At 45.8% G+C, this 14614-nt stretch overlaps 1 protein-coding gene across 3 annotated transcripts in view; it reads right to left on the bottom strand.

Moving 5' to 3' along the window:
• The window catches only part of DGKG (diacylglycerol kinase gamma), a 189248-nt gene that overhangs the window by 28425 nt on the left and 146209 nt on the right, over positions 1-14614 (bottom strand). For all 3 annotated transcript variants that reach the window (XM_046658675.1, XM_046658673.1, XM_046658674.1), the window contains one exon: positions 5923-6100. In XM_046658675.1, coding sequence (XP_046514631.1) covers positions 5923-6100 — 178 coding nt within the window. The remainder of the gene's footprint in view (positions 1-5922; positions 6101-14614) is intronic.

Raw genomic sequence — 14614 nt, 5'->3', positions numbered from 1 at the left:
GTGTTAAATAAATGACAGAAAGGCTGTCCCCACTGCTGGGAAATTGACTCAAAGTGTAGATTCTACCAACGGTGTCTGTCTTCCCTGTCTTTGTTTACCAGGAATTGCAAAAATAATTACCTGGTGAAAGCCTGGGGAGATTTTGCCCTCTCTGTTAGAATTCTGTCTAGGACATCCCGTAGTCAAATGAGATTGACTAAGAAATCTCTGAGAGCAATGTTACTTTAGTATCAGATAGCCAGAGGAGCCAGGTGTGGTGACACAGCCTCAAGGCTGCTGCTGGCTCAAGGCTGAAGGCTGGGTGGGGGCACGTATGAGGCTCAGTGAAGAGTTTGAGAAAATGTGTAGGATGTCCCTGCATTCATATCTAGGGTGGGCCCAGAGAGAAACAATGGCCAAGCTTCCCCGGGCTTTGCTCCCCAACCTCACGGGGACTGACCCAGCTTTGTGTCATGCCACTGGTGCTCGACCTGGATTCAAGACTGGCATCCTTTATATCCATCTTGCTTCACTGGATAACCAGCTCAGGTAGCAACAACCAAACACGCTTAAGCACAGTGCCAACAAATAACTCTAGAATTACAGGTTGTTAGAGCCACAGGTAACTTAAAGATAATCTAGACCAAAGACAATTCCTGAAGCAGAAGTCAAGAGAGAGAAATTCTAAATTTGGCCCATTTCTTATCACATACTAGATACCTTCCATTATCGCCTAGTGATAATTCCGATTACTATTGATCAAGTACTCACCATGTTCCAGGCACTCTGCAAAGTGCTCTATGTGGAGGATCTCGTTTAACCCTCAAAGTGGTGCTGAGGGAGAGAGACTATAATTGTTTCCATTTTGTAAGGGTTGAAATGGAGGCGTGGAGAAGTTCAATGACTCAACCACTGTTACAAGGTTGGTGGTGGGAAAACCTGGGTCTTCTAACTTCTAGTTCAATGTTTAGTCCCTTTCTCTACACTGACTCTCAACTACAAGTTCTCTAAGCTATATTTGAATTACTTATTTGAAGACAGCCAGCACATCTTACTTATCAAATGAGTTTCTAATGGTTCCTTGAAACAAAATTCTCACATATAACTCTTTATAAAACTATTTTTTTCCCAAGATTTTTCACTAAATTCCTATTCCTATCCAGCTCCAGAATCTACTGCCCACAGTGCTGGCAGACCACAGGCAAGATCCCTTCCCCCTCTCTCCCTCCCTGCAACAAACATTTCTGTAGAACAATGTGAGCCAGGTAGGATGTTAGGCTTTGAAGGGGACACAAAGATGAAGAACATGTCCTCCTCACTTTCCAGGTACTGGTAGGAGAAAGACATGACAAAGACATATGGGCCTATGAAACAGGGCAACCCACAATCAGTGTCCTGTCAAGACAGAAGGGAAAATTAAGTGCTCTTGGAATTCAGAGGCTGGACTCCCTTCCAGAGGGGCCACCAGAGGCTCCAGAAAGGAGATGGCTCTTGAGGTAGGCCTTGCAGGAGGGGCAGGATTTCAACAAGTATACGTGGAGTCTTTCCTTGGACTGGGTCATAAACCTTCCCATTTTCTGAGTGCCTGGCTTGTACAATACACATGGAAGGACCTGCAGTAAATTTTTAATTGGACATTAGCACTTGGGGCTAGTCTAGGCAACATGGACTTGATTCTGATGCCATCCCTGGATGTAAATTGTGTAAGTCTTATCCCTTCTCTGGACCTCTGTTTTTCCCAAAATATGAAATAGGAATATGGAGGGAGTGAGTATAACCTTACTTAAGGGTTTCTGGTTAGGGTTACATTAAGTTAATATATGCAAAAATATTTGCAAGCCAAAGTGAAATATAAATACAGGAGACTATCTGTCACTATTCTTATTGGTGTTAAAAAGAACCAATGCTCAAATACCTCTCGTTTATCCAACAACCTTTTTATGACTAACTACACTGGGTCAGGCATTGGGGACACAAAGATGAATAACACCCAGCCTCTGTCCTTGGAATCTGGAAAGTCTGGGAAAAGAGACAGTAGGTACAATTGATGGTATAAGTTTAATCTTCTAGGACAAAGGCTGGGCTGGAGTTTGGCAGGAGCTCTGCTCTTTCTCAGTGATAATGCAGGTAGACGGTCATGTTAAAGATGAGAACTTAGAAATCAGGAATTTGACTGGCGTACTCTAGCATAAAATAAGATTAAAGGTGAGGAGAATTAAAAAAACCCCAACAATGTCTGAGCTTAAATTGTGTTCCAGGCACTTTAACATCCATCATCTTCATAACAAGATAGGTATCATTATGCCCATTTTACAGATGAGGAAGCTGAGACTCAGGGAGTTTGGGTAACTTCCCAAGGTTTATAAAACTAGAAAGTATAAAGCCTAAATTGAAACCCAGGTCATTCAACTGCAAGTTTGCTGCTTTCCCCAGTATCACTTATTGCTTTCTAATCAGCTAATGTTTTTATAGGACACGTTCCATGCTAATCTTAAACGCCTTTTTTTTGGATTGCTTTTCCAAGGAGAAAGACTGACCTGTGATGAGAGAGACTGGACAGTAACCCCTTCTACTGTCATTTCTGCTTACACTTCTTGTGATAAATCCCCTTCCTCCCACCACTCTTTCCTGGCTTCTCCCTCACCTCCAATCCCAATGAAACTTCCAAGGAGTAAAGAATCCCGACAAATGAAGACCCTGAAGAGAGAGATTCCTACCTTCTCAGCTGCTGGCCTATAAACTGTGGGACAAAGTACACTGAAAGAAAGAAGAAACTTGCCATACAATCCTGTTCAAGGAGTCTACCTAGACTGAAACCTGCCATGCCTTAATTCCGTGGAATCGTAAGGAACCTATGATTTATAGGAACCTATATGATTGTTGGACTTGCCTATTTTGCAGGTAATAAAAACTGAAACCCAAGAGGGTGAAAGGACTTGTCCAAAGTCACACACTAGTGAAAGGCAGAGTCTGCACTGGAACCCAGGTCTCCTGACTCCCAGGCCAACGCTTTTCCATTAAAATAGGTTGCCTCTTTAACTTTTCCCCCCCTAACATCTCAATTTAAATGAGATCACAACCCTTTCAAAACGAAAGCTCAATGTTGGTGTCTCTGCAAAACCCAGAAGCCAGGGCCCCCTTCTTGGCCTCCACTTTGATCAGCTCATGTCCTTCTCTGAAGAACAGGAAGCAGCTTCATTTTAGCTCTGAAAGCACATTCTAGGGGTGGGAAAGGGGGATTTGAGGAAGAGAGTTCCTGTATATGATAGTCAACAGCGATCAGCAGACACATTACTTTTGCTTGAAGGGGAAGATATATGGTCAGACATGGAAGGGGAAGATGAAGGTAGTCCTTGAGTCTTAACCAGAATACATCCTCAGCAAGAGCTTCCCCAAGCCCCCTGACACTGTTCTGATGGGGCTGGATGCCAGAGTGGGGGTTGGGGCAGGGGCACCAGGGTGGGAAAGTTTGCAGGAATTTTCTACAAAACCTCCAGCGCTTCCCCCATCCTCTGCTAGCACCCACAACTTCCCCTGCCAAGGGAGGAAGGAGAAACACATTATTCAGTTTAATAATTCATACAAATTGAAAAGTTCACTGTGTGAAATAAAGGGGACTTAAGAGGGCAACAGAGAAATAAGAAGTCCTGAGTCCTCTCTTAAAGGATGAAGGTGTGGAGATGACGCCTCTTGATGACTTTGCCTTGGAATATAACAATCTGATTGTCTAATAGATGTGTCTGAAATAAGCAAGTAACCTCTCCTTTCGGTGGTCAGCCAAATTTTGTCTCCTTCTACTGGTGGGATCACATCCAGTCTTAACACTAATGGCCTGGGACATCCAAGACCACAGATCCAGAGTCATGAACGCTTGTCTGCGTCAGTGCTTCTCAAACCTGGCAGCCCAGCAGAGTCGTCTGGGAAGCTCATTACAAATTTAGATTCCCAGGAACAAACCCAGAGATTGATTAGCGAGATCTGGGTTAGGGCCCAGGAATCTTCATTTTCAACAAGCAGGCCTGGTTTAAGAATCAATGATCTGGTTCAACTCATCCATTCAATTATCAAAATTTTACATGAGATGCTGATTCTATAGCAAAAAAACCTGAGATGCTAAAAAGTAGGTTTGTGGCAGCACTTGGACTCGAACCTAGTCTCCTGCCTCCTGGTGTGGTGTCTTTGCCAATGCCCTCACACGTGGCCTCTCTCCCCCAGCTCACCAGTTCTTTGAGAACCCCTGAAGATCAGTTTGGAGCCATTCATCCAATCCACAGAGAAATCAGAGCTGCCAGGAACTCTGACTGAGTCCCCACTTGGTTCACTGGTGGAAATGGCTAGTAAGGGGTAGGGGTGAAGGTATTTTTTTTTTTTTTTTGAGGAAGATTAGCCCTGAGCTAACATCTGCCTCCAATCCTCCTCTTTTTGCTGAGGAAGACTGGCCCTGAGCTAACATCTGTGCCCATCTTCCTCTACTTTATATGTGGGATGCCTGCCACAGCATGGCTTGACAAGTGAGTGGTGTGTAGGTCTGCACCTGGGATCTGAGCTGGCAAACCCCAGGCCACTGAAGTAGAATGTGGGAACTTAACTGCTGTGCCACCAGGCTGGCCCTGGGGTCAAGGTAGCTTTAAGAAAGCTGTGCTCTGTATTCTGGTGAGTTAAAAGGGGAAGGCCCAGCTGATGGCCTCTAAGGCACACCACTTTGTTGTTCCAGGCAGAAAGAATAGTTGGTTCATGGAAGGAACCTGCTGTGTTAGAGAAGCCAGGGTGGTGGAGGCAGAGGGAGTGAGGGGGAGAGTAGTAGAAGATGAAGTCTCAGAGATAATGGGAGGCTACACCATCTGGGGCCCTTCAGGCCACATGAAGATCTTTGGCTTTTACTCTGAGCCACTGCAGGATTTTGAGCAGGAGAGTGGCATCATCTGACATATTTTCCCTGGGGTTTCTGATGCAGTGGTGAGAGGAGACTACAGGGCAGGGGTAGAAGCAGGGAATCCAGTCAGGGGGCTGTGCAGTAGTCCAGGGGACAGAAAATGGCAGCTCAGACCAAGGTGGTGGTAGGAATGCAGTAGTGAGAAGTGGCTTGATCCTGGATGTTTTTTAAAAGTAGAGCTAACAGATTTTCTGATGGATTCTATGTGAGCTGTGAGATAAAAAGAGGAGTGAAGGATGGTGCCAAGTTTTTTGGCTCGAGCAACGGGCAGGTTGGAGTTATCATCAACTGAGATGGAGAAGGCTGTGGGTGGAGAAGGTTTGGGGGAGGGACATTAGGAGTTCAGTTTTGGACATGCTGAGTCATCAGCACTCCCATGGTATTTAAATAAAATCTCAGGAGTGGATGAGGTCATCAAGGAAGTGAGTACAGACAGAAAAGGGAAGAGGGTCGAGGACCCTGCCTGGGAACCCGCCTGCACCAAGAGGTTAGAGAGAAGATGAGGAATTGGCAAAAGAGACTCAGAACGAATTACCAGTGGGGTAAGACTGAGAACAAATTACCAGGGGGTAGGAGGAAAATCAGGGACATGTGAAGTCCTAGAAGCCAATGAACAATGTTTCTGGGAAGAGGGAATGATCAGTGGGTCAAATGCTGCTGATAGGTGAAGTGAGGTCAAGGTTGAGAACTGACTATTGAATTTATGTAGTGGAGGACACTGGTAATCTGGACAGGAGCAGCGTTTGACTCCTGACCTCAGGGAGTCGCACATTTTGACTGACTGTCATTTAGGGCTCCCTTATTGTGAATGTTCTCTTCTCAATTAGGTTTTAAACTTTGCAACATCAGGGATGATGAGTCAGCACATCCCCAGCACACCAGATCCTCGTCGGGCTGTCAGGCTTTCTAGAGTCTCCTATAGGCCCTAAAACAGTTTACTAACAGATCCACCTGAATACCCTTCCCACCGGGGAACTGACCTAGAGCAATTTTCCTTGTGCCTGGCTTACCTTGGATGCAGAATTTCAGTTCCTTGGGATCAGTGACGACCTTCCTGCTCTCCCGAATCACAGCCCGGTTCTTCTTGGTTTCTCCCCAGAGATTGGTGCCACCATACATGCTGGGAATGTTGAGAATGGCAATACCTTCGAGGAAGATGTTGCTCAGGTCTACCCCAACCCCGTCACACTGAGGGGTAGAGAGAAAAAGTCACGTGTTAGTGTGCTCAGCGTATCCCAATCCAAGGTGCTCTGGGTGTGTGTTTATGTGTGTATGTTTGCGGCGGGAGTTCTCAGGAAGGATGTGACAAACTCTCAGCCACCAGCTTGCTTCTGTCAGAAGCTGAGTCTTGGGCAAAGTTGCTCAGGCCTTTGACCACTTTGTGAGATGGGTCCAGGACCCTCTACAGGTCTAAAAGGGCTTTAGGGATGGTTCATACGATAATTGCAAAACTATTCTCCAGTCTAACCTCAATATCACCAATCGTGCCCCTTCTTAAGCGTTGTGAAGATTTGGTGGGACACTGAGTTCAGAGCCTAACACAGTAGATTCTCAGCAAATGACAGAAAAGTTTCATTTTACCTCCTCTTATTTTGTCCCTCCTGTGAGAAGTACAAGACTTTAAGATTTGGAAACCTTTCAGAATTTGCCTGTCTCCCGTATCTGTATCGTAAGTGCAACTTTGGCACACGTGCTTGCTGATGTAGCAGAGTTTCTTTATCCAGTCTCCACCCCCTGCATCCCCCAGCAGGCACAAAAGGCCAGAAGTCTTGAATTTGCCTGTCTCGCGTATCTATAAAGCCAGCCCACTTTGGCACAGTGTTTACCAACGCAGCAAGAAATACATTAGCTCTGATCCTTGTTCCTCAGGATTGTAGTGAGTTTACTTAATCTACAGAAGAAAAAAACAGACCCAGAGAGGTGGGCTAAATTATCCAAGACTGCACAGCTGATAAATAACAGAGCAGGGGTTCAAAGTTAAGGAATCTGACTACAAAGCCCTGGCTCTTTATCTTGCTTACTGTGAGGCAGGAAAAACCAAAAGCATGCAACAAAAATCCACTGTCTTGGAGGTTACCTACAAATCCAAACTTCCAGAGATTTCTCAACAGAGAAGGAATAGAAAGGTAGGGTTTGTTGCCATTCATATTGGCTTAACCACCTGATTTCATTGAAGCTCTTAATTTGTGGTATCTTTTCATCCCTGTGACTTGTTTCCCCAACTACAAAATGGAATAGAGTGGGCTTCTCTGGTAATTGGGAACCCATTTCTTCACTGGGAAGTTCTGATTGTTTGAAAAGTTTCTTTATGTTGAATCAGATTCTTTTTCTTCCTGCTTCCACCTATTGGTCCTTTTCTCCCTTCTGAAGCTGACAGAATAACCCTCCTTCCTCCTCCATAGGGACAGCCCACCAGATACATATTGATAATCCCCATCACCATTGTGCATATTAAGCATTGCCATCTGTGAGGTAAGCGTTTATACACATCTCATTTATTACCTTCATCATAATCTTATAAATTAGTTACTATGACTACCCTCTCTTTACTTTTGGGGAAACTGAGGCACAGAGGCAGTTGAGTAACTTGCCCAAAGTCACACAACTTACTAATGGAAGAACACAGGTTTGACAGCAGGCGGTCAGAGCCCAAGTCTTCACCTCTCCTTTATTCACCTCTCTCTCATACCATCATTTGCTTGTGCCTCCTCTGGGTTGAGCACCATCAACTCTCTCAGCCCCCTCCTGTGGGCCTTGGTTTTCAGACTTTCCCCATCCTGGTTGCCCTGTTCTGCACACACTACAGTTTGTTACTCTCCTACTCTATAAGACCCCCAGCATCGAAAACAACATCAACGATAGGATCTGATGGCACAGGCAGCAACGGCACCAGCACTTCCTGGGCTGTGATCCTATGATGCCATCACACCCCAGAAATGAGATAATGTGGGAAGCCCATGTAAGGACTCAACACATGTCACCGTTATCACTATCCTTATTGTTAAATATGACTAAAGTTGTGCTAACTCTTTAGTTACCAGCTAGATAACTGCTGAGTCACTGCAGCTTGAATGGGTGGTCATCTCAGTCACCCAGACCCTCAGCTCATCATCTACTTCTCAGCCAGCTCCTCCCTATCCTGAGCTTCTGTAGGTATTTTTTTTTTTAAATAACTTAGACATAGAGCTTTACATTTATGTCAGTTAATTTCATCTGGCTTTCAGCCCAAGCCTCCTCCAGTCCATATAATTTATTTTAAATCTTCATTCTATGACCCTTTGCTATAGCTCTCCTATCATTTGAGGGTTATGTTATTAGTACATGTATATAAAGGGCAAAAACAGGGAGCAAGCCATCTCCTTGGTCAGTTTAGTACTCCAGCCATTGTGCATTAAACAGCCCTTGGGATGTGGCTGCCCTATCGGGGCTGCATCCTCTGGACGGGACTGTCACCCAGCCTACTTCTCATTACAATGTGGAATTATGGACCTTAGAGATGAGAGGGACCTAAGGCCCCATTTCAGGCCCCTTAACCCAGTGAGGTTAAGGAGCTTGCCTTTGATCACCCAACTTATTAATGGTGGAGGCTGACTTTTAGCCAGGTCTCCAGACCTCAATCCTGTGTTCTTTCCACTAAAACATAGGACATTGTGCTGAGACCAAATAGCATTTCCAAGACTACACCCTGCAACTTCTGTCAGAAAAGGAAAAAGAGAACTCGTATTAAGTCACTAATATCTGTGTGTAAAGGGAAAATATATGGTTAATAATCTTGCCAGGGACAGGATGACTTGTAGAAATCTGTGGTTTCCAGAATATACCCTTTTCTAATTTTTTGAAAACTGGGGTGTTGTCTGTTTGCCTCTTATTGGAGGGAACCTACTGTTTCCTAGATTTGTCAAAGTGGCCCTGGAATGACATCTATAGGCTTGTCCAGCAACTTGGATTCAAATGCGTGTGTTTTCCAAGGCTGGAGAGTTCTCTATTGATCTACCTTGGGCTATGGTATCCATCTTTAGCATCCATTCTTCCATTTTTGGTTAGAGCTACTCTCTCTGGAAAAGATAAAAACTCTTTTGGAATGGCAAAGTCCTAATGAGTTATGCTTTCCATGTTTTTTTGCTTCAAACACTGTCTAACATTCTGCTTGGTCTTCAGCTTGCTGGAAGCCAGGCTCATAGGTCTGAGTTGCTTTTGTGCGTTGACACCTGGTTGCATGCTCACACCCTGCCTTTGCGTGTATGTGTACAGTCCCCTGAAAGCATGGGCTCAACTCAGAGCCCCCTGTTCCTGTCATGGTGACTTTTTTTTTTTTTTAACTCTTCCTTCTTCTTCTCAATAGGATTAATGAATCATTAGAAATTTAGTTTGGAATGCTCCCATTCTTCCATCCTTTACACACATATTCTTATTTAGGGATTTAGGCTAGAATCTCAGTGGCTCAGACTTTTCTTTTCTCCAAACCCTCTGAAACGAGCTTTGCTCAACTCTGTGCCCAGCATTGTCTTCCCACATCCTTACTACCTCCTGGACAGCACAGTCACTTTCCTTCTTGGTTGTAGTTACTTCTACCGTATCACCTTAATGTATTCATTCTTGGTGAAAATGCCCCCTCTCTTCTGAGAGGTAATAATAATAATATTAGCTGCTCAAGCGCGGCGGGAGCGTCCTTGCACACTGGGTTGGTCCTTCACCTACATTGTCTCTTGAGATCCTCACGTGAATGTGATGAGGGAGGCACCATCGCCACCCTCAACTGACAGGGTCTCACAGGGGTTCCGGTGCTTGCTCAAGGCTACACAACTTCCACTTTCCAAGCTGGCAGAGGTAGGATGCAAACCCCAGCAGTCAGATGACAGGTCCTGCTTTAGAGATGAAAGTCAGCGAGGCAAACCGGGACTTTTGCTGATGCCAGACTTACAGCAAAATTAACCTTCCAGCTGTTGTTTGAATAATTGAGATCTCCCACCATTACTCTATCTTGTGGAGTACTTAGGGCAGTGACTGGCACATCAATGTTGGATACCAGTATTATTATTATTGCCTCTGTGCTAGCTTTGTAAAAAAAAAAAAATGTATACCACTAGCACAACACAGACCTTGGCACATAGTACTCCACAGATCACCCTTCTTCCCTACTGCAGTTTTAAGTGTACCCTGTCCCCTCCCTTTCCAGTCAAAACAAGCTAGGAGTGTTAGCTATTAACTTGGTAAGCCGGTAACCTCTCTCTGGAAGAGCAAACAGTCCTCATTCTGCTTTCCGACAGATTGTCGCCTTCCCCCATTATTTCCTGGGACAAATAGAACAGAAGTGGGGGGAGCCTGGAGACTGTTGGACAGAGATGCCCCCACCCTTGGAATGCACCTATTTGAAAACTGAGAGGCAATGCAGCGTCTTGGAAAGAGCATGCCTGGGCTTGAAGAGAGATCCGGGTTAAATCTTAGCTCTGTCACTTGCTAGTTGTGTGATCCTGCGTTGGTTCCTTAACCTCTTTGAGCTTTAAATTTTAATTTTACAAATTTTCACAAAATTTTAGTTTTTTCATTTGTAAAATGAGGGTAGAGATGGGGGAATAACATCTACTTCAAGGGTTTGATTGGTCTCTGGAAGGCAGTAACATTCCATAGCTGTCTGCATTATTATTAGAATTAGTAATAATGTTACCTGTGCCATGGGGCATACTTTGGCCTGAAATCATTCTCCCACTACCTGAGACCTTGCTGGAAGCATTTTAATGGGCTCTCGGCTTGACCCATGCTAGTGAGAGCCTTGCCAGCCCATACCTACATGCTCATTATCTGGGGTTTTGGTCTGGTCATCACACTCTGATTTCCTTCAGAACCCCAGGCCCGCTTACATCTGGGGACAGGTGGAAAGTTGTCGTGCCGTGTTTGGGAAAGTGGAGCCGAGAGTGTGGTACACTGTCGGCATAAATGGAACACCGGCTCAAGGCCGCTCCCGGGCGGGTTTGTGAGCTAAATCCTCCAACAGTTCCATGACGTCATCCGGCCCCCTCCCCAGGCTCCGACCCGGGGGGCTCCCGGGGAGAGCTCAAGGAGGGCGGCGGTCCCTGCGTGCCCCGTTAGCCATCCCTAACCTAGGACTGAGCTGGCAGGCTCCCCTCCAAGCGCAGGCTGCGCGGCAGCGGAACCCAGGTATTTATAGCCCGGCGTGGGGCTGAAACACAGAGCTCTTGTCCCGGGCAGCGAGCGCGCACACGCCCGGAATCCTGCTCACCGTGTGCGCGTGCGGCGAGCGCAGGGCGGCGGGCCGCTTGGGTCCGAGGCGGCGCTGCAGGCACGGGGTGGGGCGCGGTGCATCGAGACCAGCCCCGCTCCTGCCTCCTTGGAAGCCGTTCAGGAATCTGCCGGCGCCCAGGCCCGGAGAGGCCCACGCCCGCCTCCTCCCAGGCCCCGCTGCGCCCGCCGCAGCTGTCGGCAACGTTCAACATCGGTCCCTCTTGTGAGGACAATACCCGTAGCTCTGATTCTTTCTGAGCCAGGGACGGTTTGTTTGTTTGGTGGAGGGCCGGTGCGAAGGTAACCGGAAACCGCATTAGGAAGCCAAAACCCATCTATGTGCACATGAAACGCACTGGGAATTCGTGTTCATCTCCCGCCCCCGCATCTCTCCGATCCTTAAAATCTCCGTAATTCTGGGCAGAACAAGGACCTGCCAAGTTCTCCGTGCTCCTTGAGAGGGACAGAGGGCAGAGGAGGTGAGGGAGGGCATTGATGCTTCCCGGCCCGGCTGCAGGTTTTTCCGCGCCCCGGTGCCTGCCGGCCTCGGTGACCTGGAAAAGGTGGCGGAACCTCATCCCTCCTGAGCGAGGCCGCCTCCATTTCAGCCCTGTTGATCCTATTTCTGAAGGTCCTCAGAGAAGGAGATCCCGTAATTTATTTGATGACCTGTTTCAGTTTTTAGCAACTAGGAAATTCTCCCTTCTTCTAACCTCAATTCACGGTGCCACAGACTACGTCGATTTTCTCTGGTTTAGAACGCAGAGGGTTTTATTTCGTACTCCTGCCATTGGACTGTGTCTGCTCTCTGGAATGACCTCTTCCAGGCCAGATGGAAGGTGTAACCCGGGACTCAATGGATCTGGGGGCATTTGTCCCCTTTCAGCTTGAAATTTTCTTTCTTGGGTTCCCTGCCACTGTGTTATCTTGATTCGTCCCCACCATCTTTGATGACTCCTTTTTGGTCTTTCTTTTAAAATCTTTTTATTATAGGTATTTCCAAATATATAGGAAAGAAGAGAGAATAATAAATCCCACATATCCCAAATCTCAGCTTCCGCAATTAGCAACTTGTAGCTAATCTTGCCTCAACTTTACCCCAGTTTATTTCCCCACCTCCATACTGAACTATTTTATACTAAATTCCTGATATTCTGTCATTTCATCTACAAATACTTCTGTATGTATCTTTAAATAAGACAAAAAAAGAATTACTCCAATACTATTATCACTATTAAAAAAGTAATAATAATTCCTTGATATAGATAAATATCCAGTAATTGTTCAAATTTCCTCGTCTCATTTTTAAAAATGATTGGTTTGTGTGAAAAGTCTACAGATTGAATGTGGTTGATATGCCTCTTAGATTTCTTTTGGTCTGTAAATTCCTTGTCCTTTTTTCCTGTCTTTTAATATCTGTTGAAAGAAATGCGCCCTTTGTCCTGCACAACAGTGCTTCTCAAACTTCAGTGTGCATACAAATCACTTCAGGGTTATTCTGATGCACATTCTGATTCAGGAGGTCTGAGGTGGGGCCCCAGACTCTGCATTTCTACATGCTCCCTGGTGATAGTGATGCAATGTGTGTGATGGACCACACTTTGAGAAGTAAGGCTGTAGTCTTATCCCAGATTCTGGATTTTATGAATTGTATCTCTGAGGTGTCTTTTAAATGTATTCCCAGTCTATCTCCTGTATTTTCACTAAATTGGTACTTTTAGATCTAGAGGCTTGATCAGATTCAGGGTTGACTTTTTGGCAAGAATGCTTTATCAATGGGGCTGCGTATTTCCTAGTGCATCTCATTAGGAGGCACATAGTTTGCTGGCCTCATTTTTTGGTGATTTCCAATTGGTTAGTGGGTTCAGGTGTTGTCAGTCTGAATCTTTCATTATAGAATTATTGATCAGTGGATGATGATCCTGTCTAGACCCATTATTACAGTCTCCTAGTGGTAGGAGACCCTGGAGGACACCCTGGCATTCTTTCTGTGCTTTTCTTCCAAATCTCTACCATGAAGATTTTCATGCCATTTTCTCCATGAATCCTTCCCTGTCCACTCTCCAAAAAGGATCTCTCGCTTTCTCTCTTCTCCTGATTTGTGTTCTCGTGGAATCAAAGACCCGAAGAGTCTTGAAAGGTTATTCAGTCAATTACCTCATTTTATAAATGAGAAAAATGGGAGTTAAAGAGGTGAAAGGAATGGCCCAATGTCACATAGCTAATCAGAGTCAGCAGATCTGGAATTAGACCTTTGGTCATTTGGATTGGCAATCAAGAGGTCATGAGTGATTTTTGTAAAGAAGAATTTTGGCAGCTGACTGAGGGCCAAAGCACAGCGTCTTAGAATGGTAAAGCCAGATGGAACATTAGATTTGGTAATCTCTAATTACCAAAATGAGAATAAAGCCTGGAGTTGGTAAGTGACCTTCCTGGATTACACAGCTGTCTCTTAAAGGATCTTGGGCTTAACTAAGGTCTCTAGGGGTAGCTGGGGTGGTAGTGAAGGCAGAGTCAGAATAGCTATATGGTTTGGTGGCAGATGGGGCTAGAGAGAGAAGATGGGATCTAAAAGCGTAATATGAATGAGGAAAAGGTTTCTCATGGATGTTTGAGGCAAAGGAGATGCCCAACGAATACTTGTTGGATAAATGCATAGAGGGAAGAGGAACTTGAGAATGCCTAAGATGAAAAGTAGATGGAGTGGAGGAGAAGATGCTGAAGGTAGAGGTGGGACATTGGTCTGGGGATGATACTGGAGTCCTTTCCTTCCCTAGTGAGTGAGAAATAGGAGGGGGCATCTTTTGAAGAGGGAAGGAGGGAAGTGCTGGGCAATGTCTTGAGAAACTAATATTTCATTTACAGTGGGGAGGAAGAGAGAGGACTGAGGAAGAGGTGGACAACATCTGGACACACTTGAACAGGGGTTCTGATGGGCTGAGAGGGGGATGGGCAGAAGGAGAGAGTGGCCTCCCTTGGTGCCTGGGCTCCATGTCAAAGGCTCAGATATACACTCAAGGGCAGAGGGGTGGCTGACATAAATACCTAGCCAAGATCCTCACCCCTTTGTCTGAGGGAATAGGATGCTGATAGGCATTAGGTGAAGGGAAAGCACTGATATACCACCCTGTACAACCCCAGGGTCCTGTAGGGCCCAGGTAAGGATGGGAGTGGTAGTGTTCATTTATAGTGGGAGCATTTCTGCTTTGGTAGGTAGGCGGGGAGGATGTTTTCTCTGTGAATTGGCCTGGAAGATTGGAATGTAAATTAGACTAAGGGGAAGCCTCGGCACTGGTTCAAGGTCCCCTTTGGTTTGGAAAGAAGAGAGTAGCTAAAGAAGAGGGTTAGGTGGGCCCTGGCAAAAGCCAGCCATGGTAGCCAGAATTGTTCTACGTATTTGCCATGGAGGTGGGCCTCCTCGCTTTTGTTTCTGCCTAAACTGCCCATCAGCTCTTTTGTGCC

This window comes from Equus quagga, chromosome 4 (genome assembly GCF_021613505.1).
Source record: "Equus quagga isolate Etosha38 chromosome 4, UCLA_HA_Equagga_1.0, whole genome shotgun sequence".
Lineage (NCBI taxonomy): Eukaryota > Metazoa > Chordata > Mammalia > Perissodactyla > Equidae > Equus > Equus quagga.
The sequence above is the reverse complement of the archived record's forward strand: the minus strand, read 5'-3'. Positions and strand labels throughout refer to the sequence as shown.